This window comes from Alosa alosa, chromosome 4, assembly GCF_017589495.1.
Source record: "Alosa alosa isolate M-15738 ecotype Scorff River chromosome 4, AALO_Geno_1.1, whole genome shotgun sequence".
Classification (NCBI taxonomy): Eukaryota; Metazoa; Chordata; class Actinopteri; order Clupeiformes; family Clupeidae; genus Alosa; species Alosa alosa.
Window position 1 is genome coordinate 20479739 of NC_063192.1, and position 12500 is coordinate 20492238.

Consider the following 12500-nt stretch of genomic DNA (forward strand, 5'->3'; position numbering starts at 1 on the left):
GTGGGTGAGCAGGACAGGGGCATAGCCGGGGGCTGACAGGTGAGAGGGTTTTAGAACACCCTTGAGCCGGAACAAGGGCAGATGACTTGTTAAAAGGGGCCACTGAACTTTCGATCGCAAAATACCAGACCACAGGCTCTGATAAGTAAAAGAACGGTTAGGGGTGAGGACATTAACATGTGTGTGTGTGTGTGTGTGTGTGTGTGCACGAGAAAGTGTGTGTGTGTGTGTGTGTGTAGGAATCTGTGTGTTCTTGCATTGTGTGAGTATGAGCATTGTGTGAGTATGGTGCGCGTTTGTTTGTTTATTCCTGTGTGTGTGTGTGCGTGTGTGTGTGTGTGTACTTGCCGGTTTGTGAGGACGGTTCATGGGGCTCTGTGTAGGGGACCTTGGTCTCGGCAGAGAGCAGAAGCTCGTAGGTGTGGTCCTCCTCATCCACCATCTCTCCTCTCTCATCTATACTGCTGTTGGTGTACACAGCCTGGGGACACAACCAGACGGTTATACACACACAGACCAACTTTATTGATGACAAAGCACAGCATGCCGATTCATCTACCCACCTTTATTATCTCAATAAACTCAAGAAATAATAACTCTAATAACAATTTTATGAGATGTGACAGATAATTAACCATGGCATAAGCCTGCCACACATTTGCAAAAGGTCACAGGTAAGATGGTGCGGTTCCAGACTAAATACGATTGGAGCCACTGCTTCCTCCAAAACATTTAATGCTCTTGGAAGTTAGGACTTCACACATTCAGCTGGTGGTTCAGGTTCTTCCTGGAGCCGGGGCCCCTCGGCAACAACCCCACCCAGTCCTCTCATCCACCCACCCACCCCAACACCACTCACCGGTGCAGTCATCTCATCCACCCACCCCAACACCACCCACCTGTGCAGTCCGCTCTACATCCACCCAGCTGCTGATCCACAAACTCACTCTTCCCCCTCCGCGGTCCCCTGCCGCACTCCCATCAATATTTATGAGCAAACTGTTTGATTTGAGCCGACATGGCAGCAAGGGCTGGCAGTAGTGATGGTGTTGGTGGTGGGGGCTGGGGGGTGTAGGGGAGGAAGGGGGGTTGGGGGGGGCACACAGTGGAGCATTTGTCAGCGGGGCATGGCAGAATCAACAGTGCCTGGACTGCAAATGGTGGCTGATGTTTACTACCGCCCGATCGGCAGTCAGATGGATCTGGTAGGCTTGTTATCAGTGCTGTACAGTGCATGGGGTTCAGTGTACACCAGTATCTATAAAGGTCTGAGATGGGACCTGTACTGGGGAATGCACACATATATTTCTGCGCATGCTGTGAAGTGGAAAGCAATGCTCTGTGATTCCTTGTTGAATCAATACCTCAATACTCCTGTGTACCTGCCCGGCCTGCACAAGTCTTTTAAGGGTGAAGGAACTACTTCTCTGGACAAACAACCGCATTGCAAACCAGTGAACTGCATAGCTATGCTTCAGGTGATCTAATAGCATGGTGTCTGATTTCTGGGATCACAGGGTGCGGATCAGGTTTACCTCTGAGCTGCCTTCCTCTTCATGACCAGGGCCAGGCTGTGATGGAGGAGGTAGCCGATCTTTCTGCAATTCATTCACAAAAATACAGGAATATTTCAAGATACACAGATAAAAACCACTCGGTGAGTTGCACAGTTTTGAAAACGAACGTTAAGGGTTGTTTTAGGACATGTTTGAGTAGCCTACAGTATGCCTGTTGGCAGCCACTCAAAGGCAATTCAAAACGAGTCAGAAAGGTCGAGACAGGACCAATCGTCAAAATTTCGGTGTCCACCACTCTAGTTCATCCAAAACAAACCAGAAAAGGGACTCAAAGTGCTAAATACCGGAATTTTCCTTTAAGTCAAGTGATTAAAAACAGGGGTCCTTCAGTCCAGATCAAACATGAGAGCTGCCCCTGCAGCAACAGCATGGTCATTTACAGCTCCCTGCTGGGACCAGAGAGATGGACAAACCATAGTAGGGAGCCGCTCACTGTGGTGCTCACACTCCACCTAGTGGTGAGAAGGGCACACTTACAGGAACCTCAACCTGCAGTCAGAATCTCAATTCTGTTCAGACATTTGTTTGCAATTGTACCAGCTTTTCTTTTCCAATTCCTCTAAATATATATGTATGTATGTGTATGTGTATGTGTCTGTGCATGTGCATGTGAAATTCAGGGAAAAAGACATTGGTTGTAATGATAATGTCATATTTTTTGGTTAGGATTTTCAGTGCTCATCATCACTTCTGTGGTGTACATACAGCCTTTTCTCTGATGAGGCGATGGCACTGCGGCCTTACTTTGCCGGCCTCGCTGTCCGGTCGTCCGGAGTCGCGGTCGGAGGACTTGCCGCTGGCCAGGCTGTCGAGGGAGTGGCAAGAGGTGGCCTCGTACAGGGCCTCGTACGGGCTCTCTTCCTCAGGGTCTCCCGACAGGCCGGAGATCAGCTCACTCATTTGCTGCTCCACCTCACCTACACACACACACACAGAGCACGCACGCACAGACCACACACACACAGAGCATGCACGCACGCACGCACGCGTACACAGACCACACACACACACACAGAGCATGCACGCACGCACGCATGCAGACCACACACACACACACACACACACACACACACACACAGAGCATGCACGCATGCACGCACGCACGCGTACACAGACCACACACACACACACACACACACACAGCACACACACAAAAAGCAAGCATGCAACATGCACATACACACAAACAAAACATAGACAACACATTTTCATTATTTATCTATTCACAAATCAAAACAAGAGAGAAAACAAATGGCATGCATAATGAACAATCTTTCTCAATTATCCACTGAATCTCATTCTCCAGCTAGTTAATCTGTGTTCAAATATATTTAATGGTCGACAAGATGATCACTGCAGCACTCACTAAAATAAAACGCACACACCTAAAATGTTATATTTGTTAACACATCTGTGCACTCCGTGCAATACATTCACAGGTGACCTTTCACTGGTGTCTTTTCCAGTGGTGGATACACAAGGGAACAGAAGAGCATCGCTACATGAGACTTTCAAAACACCACCTCCAGTGGCAGGGGATACATTACAGAGCACTGCTGCCAACTGCTACATTGATTTACTTGCTCATTCAAACAAATACACAATATAGACAATTCAAATAAACAAACAGAGATTTGTTGATTGCAGATGTATGCCCTGGCAGATGAATGATTTCTTGATTCTTAAGGATCGGTAAATGGAACCAATTGAATCAAATTTAATTTCAAAATTTTAACTGTTTGTTTTACTTCTTTTGCATAGAAACGGGAAGTTACATTGTGCTCGAAATGGCTGCATGTGATTGTGTAATTTGTGTGCAACTATTGAAACGATGGCTGCCGCTTTCCTTTTTGATATCAGTTATGATTGAAATGTATATTCCATAGGGTGAGTGTGTTGCTGTTTACCTTTTCTCCTGGGACTGAGGTTCTCCTGAGGGGGTGGAATTGGGGGAGGGGGCAGGGCCATATCAGGGGCATTTCCTGTCATGTGACCTGAAGAAACACCAAGTTGGCGCATGGGTAAGAAGAACACCACACGTGGCACCAGACTACACAACACACAGCTGTGCCCCACGTAGACGGACATGAGGGTTATCTCCGGTAAACGGAGTGATTAGAAACAGTGATTCACTGAGCCACTGAATGTCAGGGTTTCTTTGGCGCTCTGGCTCTCACACCCGGCGTGAAAGAGGGGAGGGGAGGGGGTGGTGGTGAGAGACAGAGCAAGCGAGAGGGAGATAGAGATGGGGATGGAGGGAGATACAGAAAAAGGAAGAAAAAGGAGAAGTACAGTACAGTACAGAAAAACAGACACACACAAAGACCGGGCGAAAGCAGAGGCAAGGAAAAGAGGGAAAATGTGATAATGTGAAAATAAAAACTCATCAAATAGAAAATAGGATGTTTTGTATGTTGCAATAAGACAGGAGATAGTGGTAAAATAAGAGACACAGTGGAGGATAGAAGGACGGACAAGGACACACACACACACACACACACACACACACACCAGACTTACTCTGAATGAGGCTGGCGATCTGCCTGCTCTTCTGAGACGGCATCTCCCTGACAGTGTCCAGCGCCGTCAGGCCCTTAGAGTCTACGATGGTCACATCAATACCTGAAACACAAAATAACACGCATTCAGTTCGCACAGATAGCTGTTGTGAGATGCCACGGTCAATAATGCTATGTTCAAGAACTTAATATGCTGTTGGCTGTACCAAGAAAATACTATACCATTATGAAAAATCAACAGAGGAACAATGTGAGCTGCTGACAACTACAAAAGCCAACAGAATTCCCAAATAATCAATTTAAATGTGTCTGAAAGCTTTGCCCCTGTTTCCAAACACAACTAGTACTTTAAGAACTCCAGAGAGCATCTCAGTGGGACTGACCTGCACTCAGAAGCTTCTGCACCACATCCGTCTTCCCATACAGAGCAGCTTCGTGGAGGGCACTGCCCTTCTCAGTCTGTTAACACAAAATAAACAAACAAACAAACAAACAAACAAACAAACAAATAAATAAATAAACTGTGCACTGTAAATATGTTTGCAGCTTGCAAAACAGCGATCAAAACATGATATAGATTTTGCTGCAAAATCCTCTATCTTTTCTACTTTTATCTGCAGTGAGTACAGACACATTTGAGAAAGTTATGATTAACTTCATTCCCCTGTTGTTTTTTTTACAGATGAATCGAAGTGGGTCAGATGGAGTCCTGCTGCTGAAATGGGCAGACATTGTGCCGGAGGGGCTCGGTCTCCGTGGAGATGGAGCCCTGGACCATCCAGCTTTGGAGGAGAAGGATGGGTACACAGCTACAGGGGCCACTACTCCATTTCTCTCTGTCTCCCTCTCTGTCTGTCTGTCTGTCTCTCTCCTTGTCTGTCTGTCGGTCTCTCTGTCTCTCTCTTTGCCTGTCTGTCTGTCTGTCTCTGTCTCCGTCTCCGTCTTTGTCTGTCTATCTGTCTCTCTGTGGGCAATTATCTGGTTCATCAATCAAAGCAGGCGGCTTTCTGGGCCACGTTGCCACGGTAATTGTAAACCTTCAGGAAGCTGGCACAGATGGACACGAGAGACTAGTGTGTCTGTGTGTGTGTTGCTACTCAAAAAAGAATATATATAATAAAAAATATTAACTAAAAGGGTGAGAGCAGAGAGTGGGTGAGAGGGTGAGTGGGTGAGTGAGTGGTAAATAAGAGAGAGAAATGACAAGAGGGGAAGAGAGAAACTGAGAGAGATGGTGTTAAAGAGAGGGATAAAGAGAGGCCAAAATTAGATCGTTGGCAAGGGAGATGAAAATAGAATGTGTGTGTTAAAAGAGCATGAGAGAGAAAGAGTATGAGGTAGAGAGAGAAAGAGCATGAGAGGTAGAGAGAGAGAGAGAGAGAGAGAGAGAGAGAGAGAGAGAGAGAGAGAGAGAGAGAGAGAGAGAGAAAGAGAAAGAGAGAAAGAGAGAAAGAGAGAGAATGGGACGGCAGGGCAGTTGGACAGATGGTGGCCTTAACTATCCAGCGGCGCCTGACGAGAAAGCCTCCACAGGGGCAGCTGAACACTTTGGCTAAAGCACTCATGTGAACAGAGCTCGGCCCATTCAGCCTGGGGCGCTAAGAGCCTCGCCGTGGGGTCTCCCCAGGACCGGCGAGTGCAGGGGCACTTATTTGTTCATAGCAGTGCTACTAAAGACACACACTGCTCTGGACTACTGCTGCAGCTACTGTATATTATGGGGTTCATTGCTCATTTTATGAGCCTCTTAAAAATGGACATCCCCATTTTGTCCATTGTGCATTTGGAAATCTCCATTATAACGGAAATCTCCATCATGCACCATTTTGTCATAAAGCTCTGACCCTCTAGTAGGTTTGGTTGCCTGATTGACCACCTGCAAGTCTATTCCAGTATCTTATGTTTTTATTTGCGAGTCTGCTTACTTGGTTAACTGGCTAATTTTCTTCAGTCACTCCTGACCAAGATGACTTAAATGTAAAATGTAATGTCAATCAGGTTTATAGGCCAAGTACTTGCGTATACAAGGAATTTGGTCTCTACATTTATCCCATCCATGAATTAGTGAGACACACAGAGCACACAGTGAACACACAGTGAGTGAGTTGAAGCACACAATGAGCATACAGTGAGGTGAGGCACACATTAACCTGAAGCAGTGAGCTGCCTTGCAATAGTGACGCTCGGGGACCAGTGAAGCTGCTTTGCAATAGTGGCGCTCGGGGACCAGTGAAGCTGCCTTGCAATAGTGGCGCTCGGGGACCAGTGAAGCTGCCTTGCTACAGTGGCGCTCGGGGACCAGTGAAGCTGCCTTGCAATAGTGGCGCTCGGGGACCAGTGAAGCTGCCTTGCTACAGTGGCGCTCGGGGACCAGTGAAGCTGCCTTGCAATAGTGGCGCTCGGGGACCAGTGAAGCTGCCTTGCTACAGTGGCGCTCGGGGACCAGTGAAGCTGCCTTGCAATAGTGGCGCTCGGGGACCAGTGAAGATGCCTTGCTACAGTGGCGCCAGGGACCAGTGAAGCTGCCTTGCAATAGTGGCGCTCGGGGACCAGTGAAGCTGCCTTGCTACAGTGGCGCTCGGGGACCAGTGAAGCTGCCTTGCAATAGTGGCGCTCGGGGACCAGTGAAGCTGCCTTGCAATAGTGGCGCTTGGGGACCAGTGAAGCTGCCTTGCAATAGTGGCGCTTGGGGACCAGTGAAGCTGCCTTGCAATAGTGGCGCTCGGGGACCAGTGAAGGTGTCTTGCTCAAGCCGTGTCTGTGGGCATGGGAGAGCAGTGCTCAACCACTTCCCCCGCCCACATTTTTCCTACTGGTCAGGGATCGAACCGGCAACCCTTCCAAGTCCGAAGCCCTAACGAGTAGGCTAAGGCTGCCAGCAACCAGCATCTTCCCAGCAGACTGTGTCCTCTACCTCTACCTTTCTTAAACTGTCAATCTACTCGCTTACATTCACCCACCTACCCTTCTCTGTCTAAGATCATCTTCTCTGAAGCTCCACATCAACACCTTTTGCCTGCAGTGCTTCCTAATATTTGTGTCTGATCAGCCTGATCTGTTGGTCTGACTACCCGACATGTCTGATATGTCTCTCTCGCTGTCTCCTTTCTGTCTGACAACCTAATCTCATCAAGCTGTGCCCGGGGCAAAGAGAGGAAGCCAGAACATCAGAACAACAACCTTGTGCCCAGTGACCTTGTGCCAAACCCAGCGGCCTTGTGCCAAACCCAGTGACCTTGTGCCAAACCCAGTGGCCTTGTGCCAAACCCAGTGGCCTTGTGCCAAACCCAGTGGCCTTGTGCCAAACCCAGTGGCCTTGTGCCAAACCCAGTGGCACAGAGGCAGACTAGTTGGCACAGCAGACAAAGCACATGTTCAACGGAAGAGATGGCCCCCTCCTTCAACAACATCTGCCGAAAACTTTAACCCAGCTACCCATCTTTGATGTTGTGGTGAGCATAAAAAAATAGTCGTGGGGCAACAGTAGGGCAGTCGTGGCCTATTGGTTAGGGCTTCGGGCTTGGAACCAGAGGGTTGCCAGTTCGATCCCCAACCAGTGGGGGATCGAACCGAGCGCCGCTGTTGCAAGGCAGCTCACTGCTCCGGGTTACTGTGTGCTTCACCTCACTGTGTTCACTGTGTGCTCTGTGTGTTCACTAATTCACGGATGGGATGAATGTAGAAACCAAATTCCTTGCATACGCAAGTATGCTTGGCCTAGAAACCTGATTTACAAATGTACTAATTTACAAACTATGGTCAGGACTCAGTAACACTTTCTGTCAGCCTACCAATACATTTATCGGCTTGTCTGTTTATCTGCATTGGTCTCAGGTCGGTTTGTCTTTCTGTCTGTCTGTGACCCATTGTGATCAAGCAGTCTGTCTCATATTAGAAAGCTAGATAACGCATCGGGCTTCAGAACGTACGGAAATAGCGCCGCCATCAATGATCACTGGAGGCCAATGGAGAAAGAGGCACCTGTGACCCATTCTGATCGAGTCGTCGGTCTACCTGTAATCCCTACTCTTCCTCCGCCTTTCTTTCATCCCATCCAAGTGACTTCGTAGTTGATGCTCACATCTACACCAATCAACACCTGGTATAGCCGTGGGCGTGACTTAGCTTTTAGCTACCAATCAACACCTGTCTTTCTCTTTGCCTGTATGTCTGCATAAGTCTGTCTGATTGGCTGTGTGATGCGATGATGCGATGTGATGTGACCCTTCCTTCCCTCCACGTAACGGACCCACCTGGTAGTTGATGTCCATGCCAGCGTCCTGCAGCACCAAGCTACATCTAACAGCACTAGAGCTTTTAGCTACTATTCTCTCTGATAGATTGTCAACACTTCTTTCTGTATGTCTGTCTGTGTACCTCTGTTTATCTGGCTGTCTGTTTGACTACCACCCAATCTGATCGGCCAAACCAAAAATCGAAACCCCTCCCCCCCTTCCCTCCCTCTTTCCTTCCTTCCTCCCCTCTCTCCCTCCCTCCCTCCATGTGATGGACTCACCTGGTAGTGGATGTCCATGCCGGCGTCCAGCAACACCCCCACCACGGGCAGGTGTCCATTGCGCGAGGCCAGGTGCAGCGGCGTGTGCTTCTTGGTGTTGCAGCTGAGCAGGTTGGGGTGTGCGCTGAGCAGCAGCCGCACCACCTCCAGACGCCCGTACAGCGCCGCCAGGTCCAGCGGCGTCTCAAACTTGTTGTTGCGCATGGTCGGGTCGGTCAGTTCCTCCAGCAGGAGCCGCACCACCTCCGAGTGACCGTACTGCGCCGCGCAGTGCAGCGGCGTCTCGTTGTCGTTGTTCTGCACAGGGAGGAGCGAGGGAGGAAGAGAGATGGACATGGAGGGGGGAGGGAGGGAGGAAAGGAATATGGACAGAGGAGGAGAAGAGAGGGAGAATGGGAAGAATAAGAAGAGAGGGAGAATGGGAAGAATAAGTCAAACAGCAAGAAAGTAAACAAGCAAGACAATAGCAATGCAATAGCAAAATAGAGAGAGAGAGAGAGAGAGAGAGAGAGAGAGAGAGAGAGAGAGAGAGAGAGAGAGACGATGCATAAAATGAGAGAGGCATAGGAAAGAAAGACAGAGACAAGAAAGAAAGAAAGAAAGAGCCAGAGAAAGACATGAGAGGGGAGGGTAAAGTGGAAAAGGTGAGATGTACAGCACACTGGAACAAAAGGTCTCTGGTTACCTTCAGCTCTCAGTAAGGGGCTCTTACATTGACATCAATATTCACACACACACACACACACACACACACACACACACACACAAACAAACACACACACACACACAAACGGTCTTATGTCCTAGACTAGTGTTATTACCAGGTAAGCTGAGAGGCTTGGGAGACAGCCAGCTATTTAAATGCCTTTCAGACTGACTCAGAGCATCAGGTGCTGTGCTATGCTGTACTGTACAGGGAGGTGAAATCTCTAAGCAGGCCAGGAATGCTGTCTGCCAGGGAACTTGAGGGTAGGGCAGAGGGCACCGCAGAGGAGGAATTTGGACACCCTTATGAAAAGTCATCTTTCAAAAATGTTAAGTCCATTTGGGTTCAGTACACTGCCCTTTCCAGACTCAGTCTGCAATAAAAAAAATTAAAAAACGGCAGAGTCTAAAATTGGTCATTTGACACATACAAATGGGGACGAAGCCAAAGCAGCTTTGCAGTAGTTTAGCACATCTGTGGTCGCAAAATCACTTCCTTTTAGTGGGACAGTAGTGAAGCAGTTTAACTGGTAGTTGTAGCGAGACAAGTGTCGTGGTAGTTGTAGCGAGACAAGTGCAGTGAGAGAACAAATACAGCGAGCTTCAAAGCATACAGCTCCACACACACACACACACACACACACACACACACACACAGATAAGCTTGACGCTGTGCTATGGATCAAATGCATTATCTGCCCAAATCCAGCGAGGCAAAGGGACACAATCCCAGTCCCATCCCGAGCGTGGCCACTCCTGACATTTTACGCCTAAATATCAGACAATACCATGCCACAGTCTTGTACAGGAGGTGGCAGTCCCTGCCAGATCCAGCAGATGGCAGACTTTAAAGCTTTTCATTGACAGAGGGAGCAAGTGATCACCAAAATGCATAGTGCATGACCTGGTGTACTGTATGACATAAGAGTTTCGCAATAGCAGCATCAGATGAAGATGGGGGTAGAGTGCTCTACAGTAAGCTATCAAATCTGCTGGTTTGGCATTGCACATTAAACCCAGTACAACTATCTCCTCCATTCCTTCTCCATTCTTTGTTGCTTCACTGTTGAATGCACAACTTGTACAAGCAGGCTAGCCACACACCACACATCACTCCCTAAAGGCCTAGTGGAATCTTACCATGCTAACTACACTACACGCTAACTGCATGATTGACAGGTGGGGAAAGAGACCGCAGCAGAAGGCCGGGGGGAGGGGGGCTGTTGGTGCCCACCTCGGTGCTGGGCAGATAACACAACTTGTACAAGCAGGCTAGGCACACACCACACATCACTCCCTAAAGGCCTAGTGGAATCTTACTATGCTAACTACACTACACGCTAACTGCATGATTGACAGGTGGGGAAAGAGACCACAGCAGAAGGCCGGGGGGAGGGGGGCTGTTGGTGCCCACCTCAGCGCTGGGCAGATGACAGGTGCAGGCTGGTATAGTGCCCAGAGCCTGGGCTCCCTTGGGCAGCAAACATCTGGCAGCAGAGGAGCCTAATGCTGGGCCATGATAAGCCCCCTGCCTCCTACCTGCAGGGAAGGCCACTAGATCCTTTTAGTAGTTCAGCCTCATGCTGTGTGTGTGTGTGTGTGTGTGTGTGTGTGTGTGTGTGTGTGTGTGTGTGTGTGTGTTACGTTTGTTCATCATTGTTGTTCTTTAATCATGCGTCCCATGCGTTATTTTGGGAGATTTTGAATATGGGTGTGTGTCTGCATGCACAAGTGCTCTTTTGCCTTGATGTTTGTGTGGTTGTGTGTGTGTGTGTGTGTGTGTGTGTGTGTGTGTGTGTGCATATATTTTTTTAAACTATGTGTCCACCCACTCCTTTGAGAGAGATTGTGTGTTAGTGTAACCCTACTCCAACTGGGCAGGTGATGGGCTACCCCTAGTGACACTGAGTGAGGTGAGCACACACGCCCACTGTCCCCCTTATCAGCAGGTAGCACCACCTGCTTCATGCTCCCTCTCTAACCCCCACACACACACACACACACAAACACCACACACACAAACACAAGGAGGAGGAGGAGGAGCAACAGCAGCCTACACTGAGCAAACAGGTCACAGCTTGAGCCAGCAGAAAGAAAGACTGAGAGAGAAGCTAAAGAAAGAAAGAAAAAAAAAACACACTGAGGGAAAACAAAAAAGCACCTGCCTTTCTGGACGGGCAGGGAAAAAAAAAAAAAAAAAAAAAAATTGGCTGGGAATGTCAGTACTGCCTAGGGCTGGAGTGGCTACAACAGCCAGGGAAAGGAATGACTGGTTTGGAAATGATAAAATAAAAGCAGGATTGGATGGCATCCATTTTGTTTACTACTTTTTTGATGACTCATTTCAAGAGGAAATTAAAGGGAGCCATTCTCCTCCCCCCTCTTCTGTTACTTGGCACGCATTTTCAAATTTCAGTGGCCAAACAAAATAGCAGAGGCAGAGCAAGTACAATGGATCCACTAAGAGAGCTCAGAAAAGCAGCGCACAAAAGGAGCATGGGATCTCAGATCTGCCGCAAGCTGTTGACAGTTTTTTTTTTTTTTGGTTGAGCAACTCTTTCTCCCTCTCGTGTGTGTGTGTGTGTTTGTGGAATGGAAATCTCCTTACACACACACACACACACACACACACACACACACACACACTACAGATGGCCCACCAAAGTGAACGCACCAGGTCAGATTTACACTGCGCGGTCACCAGCAGTGTGGTCACAGCCTCCACTGATGACGTAGAGATGGACCGTAAGCCTCTTTTTAGAATAGCATTAGTATTTATCTTTACATCTTTACAACTGATGACAAACCTCATCTCATTCACACACTCACATTTAGCTACACAGGAGCACCATAATTCCCATGCAACAATGTCTGACTAATGATAAGGACAATGTCCGACTGACGAAACTGGACAGTTCTAGTAGGAGTAAGGGGTATGACCCTACAACACAGTGGGGCTATGAACCACTTTGCAGTAAATCGCTCTGGTCATCAGATCAGTAGGATTACTTCATTAACCCAAGTTCCTCTTCTGAATCACATGTTCTTGCTCAACACCAATGAAAATCTGCCATGATCTATAAAGCAAGAGGCCCATAAAACACACAATGATAACAACCTCAGGGCAGTGCTTTATAAACTAGCCGAAGAGATAACTACTGGTAGGCTACATCAGCTCACAGC

General features: G+C 48.2%; 1 protein-coding gene across 18 annotated transcripts in view; it reads right to left on the bottom strand.

Annotated features, from left to right (window-relative positions):
- The window catches only part of LOC125292857 (ankyrin repeat and SAM domain-containing protein 1A-like), a 106372-nt gene that overhangs the window by 66515 nt on the left and 27357 nt on the right, over nt 1-12500 (bottom strand). For 15 of the 18 annotated variants that reach the window (XM_048240352.1, XM_048240360.1, XM_048240351.1 and 12 more), the window contains 7 exons: nt 8613-8909; nt 4480-4555; nt 4098-4199; nt 3485-3571; nt 2283-2494; nt 1536-1598; nt 349-481 (listed from right to left, as the gene is read on the bottom strand). In XM_048240352.1, the coding sequence (XP_048096309.1) occupies nt 349-481; nt 1536-1598; nt 2283-2494; nt 3485-3571; nt 4098-4199; nt 4480-4555; nt 8613-8909 (970 nt within the window). The remainder of the gene's footprint in view (nt 1-348; nt 482-1535; nt 1599-2282; nt 2495-3484; nt 3572-4097; nt 4200-4479; nt 4556-8612; nt 8910-12500) is intronic. The other 3 variants (XM_048240363.1, XM_048240353.1, XM_048240362.1) reach the window with 1 other exon arrangement.